We start from the raw sequence: 14,168 nt of genomic DNA on the forward strand, positions 1-14,168 counted from the left end.
GGACTCACTGATGGATGGAATGTGGGGGTAGGAGAAGGGGCACACTGACCCTGGGTTTCTGACTTTCCCAACTGGATGGAGAATGGTACCATTTAGTATGTTACCTGAGGGAGGTGACTGGAGAAGAATCAGGTTGAAGGATCTATTTTAAAAGTTTGAGGTACTGCCCTGGCCAGTGTGGCTCAGTTGTTTGGAGCACTGTACACCAAAAGGTGCTGAGTTCAATTCCCGGTCATGGCACATAACCAGGTTTCAGGTTGGGCCCCCAATGGGGACCTGTGCAGGAGGCAACGGATGGATGTTTCTCTCTCATACCGATATTTCTCTCTCCCTTCCTCTCTCTAAAATAAATTTTAAAATAAAAAATAAATGTTTGAGGTACCTATTAGATATACAAGCGGAGATGTCTGTGGGCTTCTAGAAATGTGAATCTGGAGTTTGAGGCCACAGATCACTGCCTTTTCCAAGTCGGTGGTGTGGTGATGGGTGTGGGCCAAGGTAAGGGGGTGAGGAAAGGATGTGTGGAGCCTCAGAAAGCTGTGCGGGGGTGAAGGGCAGACCCTAAAGGTGACTGGGGCATTCTGGGCCGCAAACCCTGCGCTCTTCTCCCAGCTCACACCCACTCACTGGTGTCTTCTAGTTTCCCCCGGCCTTGGATGTAACCTGTCTCCTGGGATTGGTTCCTTTCTGGCTCCAGGCGTCTTCCTCACCTCAGCTCACTCTGGCTTTTCCAGTTCAGTGGGAAGTGGGAAAAGGTCTGGGACCAGCCCTGTTTCCCTCGTCAGACGAATCTTCACTCAGGAATCCAGTGACTCAGTTTCCCCGTCACAGATTGAGTTCCTCACCAGTGTTCACCCTTGGACCCGGGAACTGCAGATCTGCATATGTAAATGAATAATTAGAAATAATTACGGGCTGAGTCAGCAGCTCCATTAGAAATAGAACCCAGGCGTCTTGACTCAGAAACCTGGGGTTCCCCCTACCGCCCAGCGGACGCGGCGTCCACCCAGCGACCCGAACCCTTTCTGGGGAATTGGAAGCTGCAACAGAGGTTCAGCTGCTCCGCGGCACCCGCGCGCCTCGCCGCCCTACGCTCAGCCGGGCCAGACGTGGGCGGGGCGGGGGCGGGCCCGGGCCGGGCCGGGGGCGGGGTTTCGGCGTGGGCGGGGCTTCCTGGAGTTCCGGAGTCGAGTCGCTGCCGGGGCTGGAACGGAGATGCAGCCGCCCTCCCGGAAAGTGAGCTTGGCCTGGGAATGGGGACTCTCGGCGGGCTGGGGGGAGTGGCGGGGATCAACGGGGCACCGGACTCGCGGTGGGGGACGAGCGGTGGGAAGGGGTCAGAGCCCGACCCAGAAGCACCCGAGGAAACAGCTCAGCCCCGCCCCGCCCCGCCCGGCCCCGCCTCCTCACCGCTGCCTGCGCGGAGTGTTTTTCAGGTCCCCGCGCCAGGGGTCTTCATCCTTTACTTACCTCCTAAGGTGAAGCCGGCTCAGGAGGTGAAGCTTCGCTTTCTGGAGCAGCTGAGCATCCTTCAGACTCGGCAGCAGAGGGAGGCGGATTTGCTGGAGGACATCAGGTAGCCTCCGTCCCCCTCCACATACCCCCATCTTCGCTGTCGCGCCCCGCCTCTCCTCCGGCGTACGTGGGGCGTTGCGGGGGTGGGTGGGGGTGGGGGTACAGGAAGCAGGGATGTGGAGCTCGCCAGACTGCCCATTCACAGCCCTCACCCTAGGCCTGCCTCCCCAGATATACTTCCTCCCACCCCAAACACACGTAAACACACAGGGACCCTCCCTCAACCCTCTTGATTCCACATCAGTCCCTCCACCATCCCCACCCACAGTCACTCTTAGGGCAGAATCCCCCTCCCTCTTCCAGACCTGTTGGAAGGCTGGCGGACACTGTACCCAGGCCCGCATCAGTCCTCACTTCCAAGTCCACAGATGGTTCTCCCGGGGTGGGGAGGATCCTGCTGAGGCTATGAGCAATGAGGTGAAGTTGACCTGTCTTCCGGCTGCCTAAGGTGATCTCAAGGACTCTGTAGTCTCATTGCCTTCTGGTGTAGTCTCACTGTAGGCCTGGCTCCCCTCTTCCTCCTGCCCTGGCTGAGGAAAAGATTGGGGGTAGAAGAAAAGAACCAAGCAGTAACACCACCCCACCCTCCTAATCTCCACAGATCCTACAGCAAGCAGAGGGCAGCCATTGAACGGGAGTATGGGCAGGTATGGGACTCTTTTCTCTAGACCTACCCTTTTGTTCTAGCTTCCTTTACACCTTCAGCAATGTTCCTCCACACATACCCCTGTTCTGGTCAAGAGCCTAGATTCAGGCAGATTTGCATCAAATCCCTGCCGTGCTAACATTTATTAGATGCATAACCTTAGACAAGTTACTTAACCTTTCTTGGTCTCAATTTCTTTCTCTGTAAAATGGGAATAACAATGATTGTTCCTTCATGTAGGATTGTTGTAAGGGTGGAATAAGTTAGTGCATGTAAAGCGCTTACAAAGTGAGAGGCACATAATACACACCTGGTGAGTGGCATTATTATACTCTGATCCCATATTCTCCCTATTGGGAGGAGTCTTTGAAAGGGAACCGGGTCTATGATGACTTTTCCACCAGGCACTCCAGAAACTGGCTGGGCCATTCTTGAAGAGGGAAGGGCACCGGAGTGGGGAGATTGACAGCAGGTGGGTCCCATGGTGGGGGAGGGCAAGGAACCAGAAGGGATGAGGAGTTCAAGCCGAGGAACCTGTGGGGATGAAGGCCCAGTGAGGGGGGAGGGCACCTGAGCTGACACAGCAGGAGAGGAGCTGACCTAGCAAGGACACTGGAGGTGGGGGTGGAGGACATGAGTGATCCTTGTGGCTGAGTTAATGGGCTGATCGATTGAGGGCTCCCAGACGAGGGGGATGGGAAGGCACTCTGTCTCCCATGGTATTGGTGGTGGGGGGCTGTCTTGTGAAGCTTTGGAGTGCTCCCCTCCTCAACACAGACTTTCTCTGGGGAGAGGCAGGATGGTGTTTGGTGCCTGGCGCTGCCTGCTGGATGCCACCGTAGCTGGGGCCCAAGCCCGTCTCCAGGCTTCTGACCGATACCGTGACCTGGCAGGGGGCACAGGGCGGAGTGCCAAGGAACTGGTGCTTAGGAAGGTATGGCTCAGTAGATGGGGTGAAGGAAGGGCTTGCTTGGGGCTGGAGGTGGTCTGGGTCAGGACTCTGTGTGTCCATGCCCCTAGGGAGCAGAGAACCTCCAGAGGGCACAGGCTGAGGTGCTGCAGTCTGTCCGGGAGCTGAGCCGAAGTCAGAAGCTGTATGGGCAGCGGGAACGTGTGTGGGCCTTGGCACAGGAGAAGGCTGCTGATGTCCAGGCCAGGTGAGGTCATAAGGGAGTTAGTAAGCCTGGGGTGGGGGTTGAGGGAGATAGAGCTAAGGCACCTCTGGTGATCTAATCTTGACTTCTCTCCCTTGCATGCACAGGCTGAACCGAAATGACCATGGGCTCTTCCATACTCGGACCAGTCTCCAGAAACTCAGCACCAAGGTTTGGGGATGCAGGCATGAGTAGGGGCAGGGAAGGGGTGGGTAGAGTAGTATAGTGGTTTGGAACCCAGGGGCATAAGTCTGAGAGACTGGGATGAATTCAGGCTTCCCTACTTCTTGGGTGCATGACCTTGGTTAACTTGATTTCTCTGAGCCTCATTTTCTTCAACTGTAATATGAAAATAGTGCTTTTCTTTTTCATTCCTTTAATATGCACTTATTGAGGACTTCCGTGTACTAAGCACTGTTCTAAACACTGGGATTCACTGGAGAACACTACCAGTGGAGTTCCTGCCCTCACAGCCTGGTCAAGAGAGACAGATAGTAAAACAAACAGTCAGATTAAGTGTAAATAAAACAAGGTGCTATAATACAGGGTAACAAGGGGGTATAATTTAGAGGGATAGCCTCTCTGAACAGGTGGTCTGAGTGTCAAGAAGGAGCCAGGCATGCAAAGATCTAGGGAGGAAATGGTACAAAGGCCCTGAGGCTAGAATAACTTTGTAGGCTCGAGGAACTCAGAGAAGGCCATTGTGGCCAGAGCACTGTGAGCAAGGGGATAAACACTGTGAAAGAGGTCAGAGAGATTGCAGGGGCCAGCTCCTGTTGGACCTGGTAAACCACGGGAAAGAGCAGCTGGGATTTTATTTTACATGTACCCAGATACCACTGGAGGATATGTAAAATTTTTAGTGTTAGGCGTCCCAGTAATGTTAGAACCCATTCTGGAGCTGGTTGGCCTTGGAAGAACCCCAAGGGTCCAGAGTTCCCTGTTGACACTTATTTTCTCCTCCTAGCTCTCCACACAGTCAGCCCAGTACTCCCAGCAGCTGAAAGCGTCCCGCAATGAGTACCTGCTCAACTTGGTGTCCACCAATGCCCACCTTGAGCACTACTACCAGGAGGAACTGCCGGCCCTGCTCAAGGCCAGTCCCAGCCTAAATCCCCCTGCCTCTCAGTGGGAAAGGATGGGAGGGCCTCCCCCTGCTTCCCACCACCAGCAGGCTGGGTGGTATTAGGGACCTAGCCTGCTTAGAGTGGGTACAAAATACATACTTGGGTTCTGGTTCTGCTTCTGACTGGCTGCATGACATCGTGCAGAACACTTAACCTCTCTGAAACCTAGTTTCTTCAACAGGAATAACCCCTGCTCTGCCTCCTTTTAAGACTAATGACCTTGGTTAACTTGATTTCTCTGAGAATGAATGTGAAAATACTTTTTAAATGGTTAAGTACTGTGCACACGAGGGCCTGTTATCAGAATAATGTCTTACTCCTTTCCTCTTTCCTAACCTCATGCCCATCACCCATTCAAAACTGCTTTGTGGTAGAGGCCTGGCAGAAGGGTGGTGTCAGTATCTTGGGGTTCTTTCCAGGCCCTGGTCAGTGAGCTGTTGGAACATTTGAGGGACCCCCTGACCTTACTGAGCCGCACTGAGCTGGAAGCAGCAGAGACAGCCCTGGAGCATGCCCGCCGTGGAGCACAGGCAACCTCCCAGGTGAGGGCCGTGTCCTGTAAGAGCTCCCCAGAGATTCTCTTGACTCTTCTCTCCTGAAATAGACCACCCCACTGCGTGTCTGCCCCTTCTCACCTTGTCCTTGGGCTTGGAGAGGGAGCCAGTTCATGACTGACTTGGACTTCTTCTGACCCCTAGGTAAGCTGGGAGCAGGATCTGAAGCTCTTTCTTCAAGACCCTGGGGTATTTTCCCCCTTACCACCTCAGAAGTTTCAGCCAGCAGGGAATGATCAGGTGAGACCTCCCCGAGTGTTGGAACCAGCCAAATGTGAAGGAGACTGTAGTTTAGGCCCATCCCCGATCCTTCTCATGATATTAACTTAATAACTGTTAAACCGTGGAGAGGGCGTTTCAGACTCCAGTTCATCTCCTTCCCACCAGGAAACAAATTAACACACTTCATTCCACTTTTCTGCCCCTTCACTGCACTATCCTTTTCATTCTACCTCTGTCCCTCAACCTGGATCTCATTCCTGGGACCCTGTGTCTTCACATGAATGCACACCTGTGTCCACGGTCATAGGTGTGTACCCCCACCTTTTTGTCTCTGTCCCTGGGGGTCAAGACAGAGAGAAGAAAAAAGGGAACTGGAGGGAAGGGGAGTAGAGAAGGAGCAGCATCAGGTCCTCCTCACAGCACCCTGTTCATTCAGGTATGTGCCCTGGAGCTGGAGGGGGTTACCGCAGGTGTGACTGGGGAGAGTGACTTGGAGAAAGAGGTTCAGCGCTGGACGAGTCGAGCTGCCCGAGACTACAAGATCCAGAATCACGGGCTTCGGGTGAGGTGGGGGGGTGCAGGTGTCATGGGTGGACAAGAATATCTGAGAGATAGGGTTCCTGGAGTCACTAGGGATGTCCTAGTGCAGGCAAGAGGGGAGGGAAAGGTATTTTAAGCCAACAGTGTGGCAAAGTAGTTAAGAGCACAGCTTTTGGAGCAAGACCCACCTGGGTTCAAATCCTGCTGTGTTGCTTCCTAGTTATGTAACCATGAGTAAGGGAGTGACTTAACCTCTCTGGACTTGTTTCTTCATCATTAAAGCAGGGCTAATAATAGTACCCACCCCATAGGGAAGATCAAATGATATAATGCATGTGAAGCCACTAGCAAAGTACCAGGTCGATAGTAAGTTGTGTCCCATAGTATCTTCATCCATCCCATCCTCTGCTTCCCATCCAGGTGCTGCAGCGGCTGGAGCAGAGGCGGCAGCAGGCTCCAGAGCGGGAGGCTCTGAGCATAGAGCAGCGGCTGCAGGAAGTGAGGCAGAGCATCCTGCGGGCACAGGTGAGACACAGCCCTGGGGGTTAGGGTCACTGAGATCCCACCTCCCCAGCCAACACCTTCCTCCACTCCTCTGTCTGGTAGTGGGGAGGGGGTAGGCAGGAGGTAGAGGGTAGACACACTTACCTCCCCAAAGCAAGCCCAGCCGTAGACCTAATCCCTCTTCCCCATGTCAGGTGAGCCAGGTGAAGGGGGCTGCCCGGCTGGCCCTGCTGCAGGAGGCTGGCCTGGATGTACAGCACTGGCTGAAGCCAGCCATGACCCAGGCTCAGGATGAGGTGGAGCAGGAGCAACGGCTCAGCGAGGCCCGGCTGTCCCAGAGGGACCTGTCCCCCACGGTGAGTTCCTTCTGCTCCCTACCCCCACACACCCAGGAGGGTCAGACTCCCTAGTGGAGGGCAGGTCCTATAAAATGGGAGTCACAACAGTACCTAAATCAACAGGTTATTCTGAGGCTTAAATGAAATCATTTAAGTATAATTCTTTGCATAGTTTATAGCATAGACTTGTATAGCAACAAACTTGTATTGAGTATAGGATGGTGGTTATGAACTAAGTTTCTGGGGGCAGACTGTAAGTGGTTCAAGTAACAGCCCGTCACTTATTAGCCATGTGATCTTGAAAAGTGACTTAACCTAAAATGAGATTAATGGTTCTATAAAATAACACTGGGTTATGATGAAGATTAAACAAGAGAATATACATAAGATACTTAGCACTGTGCCTGGCACATAGTAAATGCCCAGGACTCTAACTCTGCAGTCATCGTTAGTGTTATCCTGCCCTGTGGTGACTTTTCTTGTGATATCTGGTGAATGGATGGGTGGTACTACCTTGGAGGAGGATCCCGAGTTCTTTAAGGGTAGGATGGAGGAGTGGGAGATACAGTGGTACTTGAGAGTGACACTGATGTCTGTTCTCTGTCCACCCCCCACCCCCTTCCAGGCTGAGGATGCTGAGCTCTCTGACTTTGAGGATTGTGAGGAGACTGGAGAGCTCTTTGAGGAGCCTGTCCCCCCAGCCCTGGCCACCAGACCCCTCCCCTGCCCCGCACATGTGGTGTTTGGCTATCAGGTGTGGATGGGGGTGGGGAACTCAGATGGGCAGGGATGGGGGATAGCCAAGTCCTGAATCCTTCCTTGTGGGGCCCAGGCAGGGCGTGAGGACGAGCTGACTATCACAGAAGGCGAGTGGCTGGAGGTCATAGAGGAGGGAGATGCTGACGAATGGGTCAAGGTGGGTATGGACCCTGGGCTCTGATCTTGGGGGGTGGGGGCAGTGGGAGAGACTTCCTTGTGGCCCTCAAGGACTCAGCCAGGCAAAGCTAGGAGCCTGAGTGGAGGAGGGCCAGGGTCATGGACGTTATCTGTTTGCTGGGTGAGTAGGCTCGGAACCAGCACGGCGACATAGGCTTTGTTCCTGAGCGGTATCTCAACTTTCCCGACCTCTCCTTCCCTGAGAGTGGCCAGGACAGCAACAATCCCTCGGGGGCAGAGCCCACAGGTAAGAAAGGAAAGTTCTGGGTCAGGGGACACTGGGTATGGAGAAGAGTGACTGAATGGTTGTAACCTAAGGTGTCGTGGTCCTGAGCACGACCATTACCTCCGCCCCTCACCATCTCTCCTGGGTTTCTGTAGCATTCCTGGCCCGAGCCCTGTACAGCTACATAGGACAGAGCACAGAGGAGCTGAGCTTCCCTGAGGGCGCACTCATCCGCCTGCTGCCCCGAGCCCAGGATGGAGTGGATGATGGCTTCTGGAGGGGAGAATTTGGGGGCCATGTTGGGGTCTTCCCCTCCCTGCTGGTGGAGGAGCTGCTTGGTCCCCTAGGGCCACCTGAATCTTCAGACCCTGAACAGGTAAGGCTCATTCTCTCTGGGTCTCCAGGCACCTCTGGGTTGATCCTCCCACCCCATTGACACCCCATGTCTATCTTAATGCTCCCTCCCCTCCTATAGTGGCTTGGGCTTCCCATCTCCTTTGGCTGGGCTGAGAAAAGGGAAACCAAGGCAGTCTTCGTAAGAGTTTGGTGGTGCTGGTTTAGTGCTGGATAGATCTGAGTTCAGATTCCTATTGCATTACCTTGGGCAGTGATTTGACCTCTCTGAGCTTTTTCCTTCATATGTAAAAAAGGAATAATGCCTACTTCAGCACGCCAACTATCTTGATGAGGGACAATGGAGGTAAAGCCCTTAGCACAGAGGCCCACAGGAGGTGCTTTAAAATATAGTACCTATTGTTACAATGCAGCAGGAAGAGCATAGGAGTGGGAGTCCAGAGACCCTGGCTCTAGCCAGGACTTTGCCACTAACTGGCTCTGTGATTTTGGATGGATGTTTTAACCTGAGTCTTGTTCCTAATGTGGAACTCATAAAGAGATCCCTTTCTCATGGGGGTGTGGTGAGGAATGAATGAATTGATGCATGTGGAGTGCTAGCAGAATGCCTGGGACATAGTGTCAGTACACATTGGCTGTTGAAATGTGTATCAGCTGTGACCACCACCCTGATACAAGCATTTGGCCACTCTTGGTGATGGGATAGGAACTGAAGATGGGATGAGAGGACAAGTTGGTGAAGCCTTCCCACATTCCAGAAATAACTATGCCCCTTCCTCCTCAGATGCTGCCATCCCCTTCTCCTCCCAGCTTCTCCCCTCCTGCACCCACCTCTGCCTTGGATGGGCCCCCTGCACCTGTCCTCCCTGGCGGTGAGTAGAGGGAACTAAGGGTTCTGGGAGGAGAAGAGGCTGGAAGGAGGAGGAATCATGGGATGCTTGGCTCTTCTGCCTGCCCTTGGGAACTTCTGCCATCAGGCTCATTGAAGCATGATAGAAGAGCTTGGGCTGTGGAGCCAGGCCTAGTGTTCACACTCCACTCTATGACTTCCTAGTGTGTGATTTGGGGCAGAATGTTCAACCTGTCTGGGTCTTTACAGAGTGGAGTTGTTATGAGTTAAAAAGATGTCTGTAGAGTGCCCAGCATTGTGCCTGGCACGTAGCAAGCATGCTAGCAGTAGCTGTGTTCTCATTATTTTAAAAATTAGCCAGTGTTTTCCCAATACACATTCTCTGTTCTTAAGTGTTTTTGAATTATGCAAACACCTTGGTTTGTGTCATCATTTTCCTTCTTGGAGTGTTCACATTTTCTAAAGTCTTTTGGTACTTGCACTTTCCTCACAGAGCCTCCCCCCATGACCCTGGAGACCTTCTGTGAGCACTTTCCGCACCCCCTTCTCTAGCACCATAGTTCACTTGGAATGATTTAGTAACTCAGTCATTCATTGTGCTTGTTGTGTTTCAGTATTGGGTTCCTGACAGCCACTGAGGGTGGGGTGCTGTGGACCCCACCTCCTCTTCCCTGATACCTTGAGCAAGGCTGATTATACAGCAGGTGCCCCATAAGTGTTGAGGATGGATAAACTGACGTATTTTATGGCCCACGTTGGTGACTATTTGTTAATTCAACAAGTATTTATAGAGTACCACTGTTTTAAGTGCTGGAGATATAGCAGTGAACAAAACAAAGTCTGAAGACTGACTTGTGGTTCTTGTTTCCAGACCCAGACCAAGACCTGGACTGCCCTGGACCCCTGGACATGATGGCGCCCCGACTCAGGCCGGTAAGGGCCTCTTCCTTGGAGGAGATTATAGAGAAAGGGATCATTCCAACTTGTCCTGTTTTGTCTGTAGGGCTGAGGGAATGAACAGGTATATCCCCAATAGAGGCCTCTGGAGCACTGACTGTGTGTTCCCTACAGGTGCGTCCACCGCCTCCCCCACCAGCTAAAGCCCCGGATCCTGGCCACCCAGACTCCTTCACCTGAAGCCAGGGGCATCACTGCCCCCCAGGATGCTGCTGCTGCCCCTGTCTCCATGCTGTCAGAGACCACCCTTCAATGATCTGGAGTGACACAGCCAAAAGCTGGAATCTCCCCCATTTCTACTCTCACCTCTAGGGGTAGAAACTTCCCCCATCCCACTTACGGGGCTGAAACTCCTTTTCTCCCATTATCTGTCCTCTTGCCGACTCTATGGCTAGAACTACCTATTTCTTTTCTGCCACCACTCCAGCTCTAGGGTGGTGAACTGCCTGGAAATATCTGGAGCTAGACCCCATTCCCCAAAGTTTTGAGTGGCTCTGGCCCATCTGTGACCCTGGCTCTATGACCCACCCCACTCCAGATGCCATGGCCACTGGGGTTGGGGGCCAGGACGGGGTAGACCTGTCAGAAGGAGTTGGAGCCAGTATGTGAAGCAACTGTAATGGTCTGAGCGGATTTATTGACAGTGAATAAAGGGCATGATGCCCAAGCCAGGGCCTGGGCCTCTTGTGCCAAGAGGGCAGGGGGCCTAAGGTGCTATTGCTTTAGGGGCCCACCAAGGGCAGGGGCCTGCTCCCAGTTGCCGCGCTCTAGCATATGGAGCGAGGTGATGGGGAAGGTGGGTCAGGCAGCCTGTTGGCAGGCAGGGGAAGAGGAAGCTTGAGGGCCAGGGGTGGGAGTTGGGGTCTTCTCCCAAGGTCCCCCAGCCTGAGACCGTGCGACTCCAGGTAGAAGTAGGGCTGGTCCCTCAGCTGGGGGGCAGTGCTGTGCAGTGGAAAGGAGGGGCTTCATAGCCACCCACACCCTGGCTCTGCAAGCTGGTAGTTCTTCAGCAATGAAGAGGAGGCTTGGAGGAGAGGAAGGGTAATAGTGTTGTCTCCTAGTCAAGCTCTATTCCAGCTTTTCCCTGGGGGCTGCAGGACCTTCCCTATCCTCTGGAGCACATGCCTGCTCCCCACACCAAACCAAAGAATATGCATCAAAGGCTAAACCTGGGGTACAGGGAGCCAACCAGTGGGCTTAAGTAGTGTAAGCAGAGGGTGGGAGGATGACATTATCTGACTTGGAGCCCAGGCACACTCACCTCACATACCCTTTGCTCCCCGTGCAGGAGACACCTGAATGAGAGGAGGGGTCAACAGTAGGAGAACAGGATGTGGGTCATATCAGTGCACTCCCATCCCCAGAGTAGGGGGCAATAGGAGCTCAGCCCTTCACAGCCCTGGCCATGTCTTCATACCTGGTGATCTGAGGTGTCCGGTTTGCTTGGCTGTCCATTTGTTTCTTGACTGGTCATCCCTGGGCTTGCGCCCCTCCCTTCAGCCCCCAGCATCGGCTCTGCAGAGGCTCCAGGGTTCCCCCCAAGTGCACAAGGGACCAGGCTGCTGTCCCTGGGTCCTCCATTCTGCACTGGGGGGCTGGTGAGGGCCTGGGGCTGTGGCCTCTCAGGGGGCAGGCTCTCAATGGCTGGCATCCCTGCCCTGGACTGCCCTCCCCCAGACCCTTGACTGCCCCCTGGGTCCTGCCCCCCGCTAGACCCCCAGCTCCTGTCCGTGGGGGAACCATCGTGATGCTCATGCAGCCCATAGCGCTTCTCAATGTGTGTCACCCGGAACCTGGGAGGGGAGGGAACACTGGGGTTTAGGATCACAACTCAGAAGCTGCTTGGCCCTTCCCTCCAACCAGGGACATCCTGGGTTTGATGGCCACTTCCCTCTGGCCTAGGGCAGGGGAGCCCTCTTTAGGCTGTGGGGCACATTGTGTACCCCAATTCCTGCTGTAGGTCACAATCCAGGAGAAGACAGCAGTGCCCACCTTTGGAGTTAGGGGCCTGATCATTGGGTCCCCCACCTCCACCTCCCTTGCCCTGGGGCACACTATCCCCACCTTCCCACAGAGAACACAGTGGTCTCCCCAGGCCGGGGGCGGCTCTTTCCTTCCTTGGAGCGTCCCTGACGGACAAGTGGGGGCCTCTTGTTGCGGCTGCAGTGGATGCAAGGGGCTGCAGAGCCCAGGTGCACTGTGTGATGATGGGAGGGGGCTCCATCCTGCAGGCTGGAAGTGGCATCCACACTGGACAGTAGGGAGGAAGGGAGCAGGGGTGACATTTCCATTTCCCTTCTGTTTGTTTCTGTTCTTTCAGTGTGCTCCTTAACCTCCAGATGCCTACTTTCCCTAGGCCCCAACATTCTTTTCTGTCTTTATCTAATAAATTCAGTATTAAGATGGTAGCGATCATGTGTTCTTCCTCCCAGAGATGTTTTCTAAGATGCTTAATCCAAAGGAGTGGCACAAAGGGTGAATGTTAGGCTTGATGATATCCAGATGGGAGGTATGGTTTGAAGGACTTGAGATTTCTGCAGAGCTTCTTTCTTCCTATAGGTTAGCTAGCCTTGCCCTCCCCCCCACCCCAAACATGCAAGGAGACTGGGAGAGAGGATTGTGCTGGAGGAGAGAGTACTCTCCAAGGCAAGCTAAATCATGCCGGCCCTTGTTTCCAGCTCACCTGGACAGCTGTACTGTCCCTTCTCCTTCACTGTCCCCCAGCATCTCCTTCAGGGCCTCAGCATTGGCTGAGGGGAGAAGGAAAAGAAGGAGTCAGTGGAGGTGGAGGTCAAGGCAAGAGAAAGTCGGGGGTGGGGAGCCTACACCCACCTTCGTTTTGGATGATGCAGCGAACAATCCTTTCTACTGTGTCCTCATTCATGTCATCGTCCTCAGCTGAAGGATGAAAGAGGTTGGCAAGGAACTGGGAAATGAGTCAGCTTTGGGGGACATTACCAGGTGCCTTTTGTGGCTTATTGCTCAAGACATACCCATGTGCCTATTTGCCACTGTGCTGGGCATTAGCATTTCAGGGGCCAGGGCAGAAAAGATGAGAAAATCAATGAGAACCCAAGATGATCATCAGTGGGCCCTACCCACCCATGCTGCCCTCTCTAGCCTTGCTTTTGGGGTGGTGTCACCCCACTTGCTGACTCAAGAAAGCATCACTAGGCTTCCTGAAGGCTTGGTTGGGATTTGACCTGGGCCTGTTGGCCAGGAAGGCAGCGGTGTGGGGAGAGGTGTAGGAGGACAGGTGACTGAGCCAGGTTCTAGGCTCCTCACTCACGGGGCTGGAGCTGGGTGTCATCAGGCTCCGAGCCCCTGGATGTGCGGCAGCGGTAGCCCTTCTTCTTGAGCACGTGGCAGATCATGAAGCCTACGAGGCCCATGAGGAAGAAGACCAGCACAAGCAGGAAGAGCATGTACAGCCCATGTTGGGGTGGCTCCAGGTCAGGCTGTGGTTCCGACATGAGGCCCTGGGGGGCGAGCGCGGGCCAGGGTGCCTCCTGGTGTTTGGGGGCTGCAGCTAGGGTTGGGGGAGGGATAGAAATGCGGTCCTCAGGATCTGAAATAGGCAAGCCTAGGAGGTCCGGCCCCACCCACCAGGGAGCTGTCCCGGCCAGGGGTGCTGGTCAGGACCAGGGGTGCCAGACCGCGGCTGCGCAAACCGTCTTCCCTGGTCCCGCTTCCCCGACGCCCACAGCGTTCCCCTTTCCAGTTTGTCCTGCGCTTCCGTCCCTCCCAAGGACACTACGGAGCAAGATGGGACGGAATTCTCAGGCGGCCAGAGCTAGAATCGCGCCTGAGTCAGCGTCCGCACCTCCTTGGCAGCGGCCTGAGCCGGGCCTCGGCAGCCCCTCACCTGCCTGTACTCCACCACCCTTCCCCCCCTTCGGTTCCTCCCATCCTGACCACCTGGCCCACCCGGTACCGGTGGTTTGGTTCTGGCTCCGGCTCCGGCTCCTCCTCGGGTTCCGGCTCCAGGGGCGTCCTAGTCCGGCTCAGGGCCCGGGACGCCCTCCCGGCTCTCATCCCTTGCTTCCTTCCCCTCCCCCCTTCGCCGCACCGGCTCCGGGCTGCGACTGCAGATACCGGTGCCGCGGCAGGCGGGGGGGAGGGAAGGATAGAGAGGGATGCAGGCTGGTTGGTAGCGGCGGCAGGTTCTGGACAACTCTGGCCCGG

At 54.7% G+C, this 14,168-nt stretch overlaps 2 protein-coding genes across 2 annotated transcripts; one reads left to right on the forward strand and one right to left on the reverse strand.

Moving 5' to 3' along the window:
* Window positions 1–1,215: 1,215 nt before the first annotated feature.
* FCHSD1 (FCH and double SH3 domains 1) lies at window positions 1,216–11,957 on the forward strand. Its single transcript, XM_016205572.2, has 20 exons — window positions 1,216–1,236; window positions 1,479–1,576; window positions 2,177–2,222; window positions 2,626–2,693; window positions 3,020–3,155; window positions 3,242–3,378; window positions 3,483–3,546; window positions 4,343–4,471; window positions 4,922–5,044; window positions 5,201–5,296; window positions 5,715–5,840; window positions 6,239–6,343; window positions 6,517–6,678; window positions 7,286–7,414; window positions 7,493–7,576; window positions 7,726–7,843; window positions 7,978–8,198; window positions 8,961–9,048; window positions 9,898–9,959; window positions 10,098–11,957. The coding sequence occupies exons 1-20, from the start codon at window positions 1,216–1,218 to the stop codon at window positions 10,161–10,163; spliced, it is 2,079 nt and encodes a 692-aa protein (XP_016061058.1). The 3' UTR covers window positions 10,164–11,957.
* RELL2 (RELT like 2) lies at window positions 11,395–13,456 on the reverse strand. Its single transcript, XM_016205573.2, has 5 exons — window positions 13,273–13,456; window positions 12,816–12,881; window positions 12,667–12,733; window positions 12,048–12,233; window positions 11,395–11,776 (listed from the first exon to the last, which is right to left on the reverse strand). Exons 1-5 carry the CDS (start codon window positions 13,454–13,456, stop codon window positions 11,395–11,397), a joined length of 885 nt encoding a protein of 294 aa, XP_016061059.2.
* Between the last annotated feature and the right edge of the window lie 712 nt (window positions 13,457–14,168).

The sequence above is a fragment of the Miniopterus natalensis genome, chromosome 4 (assembly GCF_054644295.1).
Source record: "Miniopterus natalensis isolate mMinNat1 chromosome 4, mMinNat1.hap1, whole genome shotgun sequence".
NCBI classification, from domain to species: Eukaryota; Metazoa; Chordata; class Mammalia; order Chiroptera; family Miniopteridae; genus Miniopterus; species Miniopterus natalensis.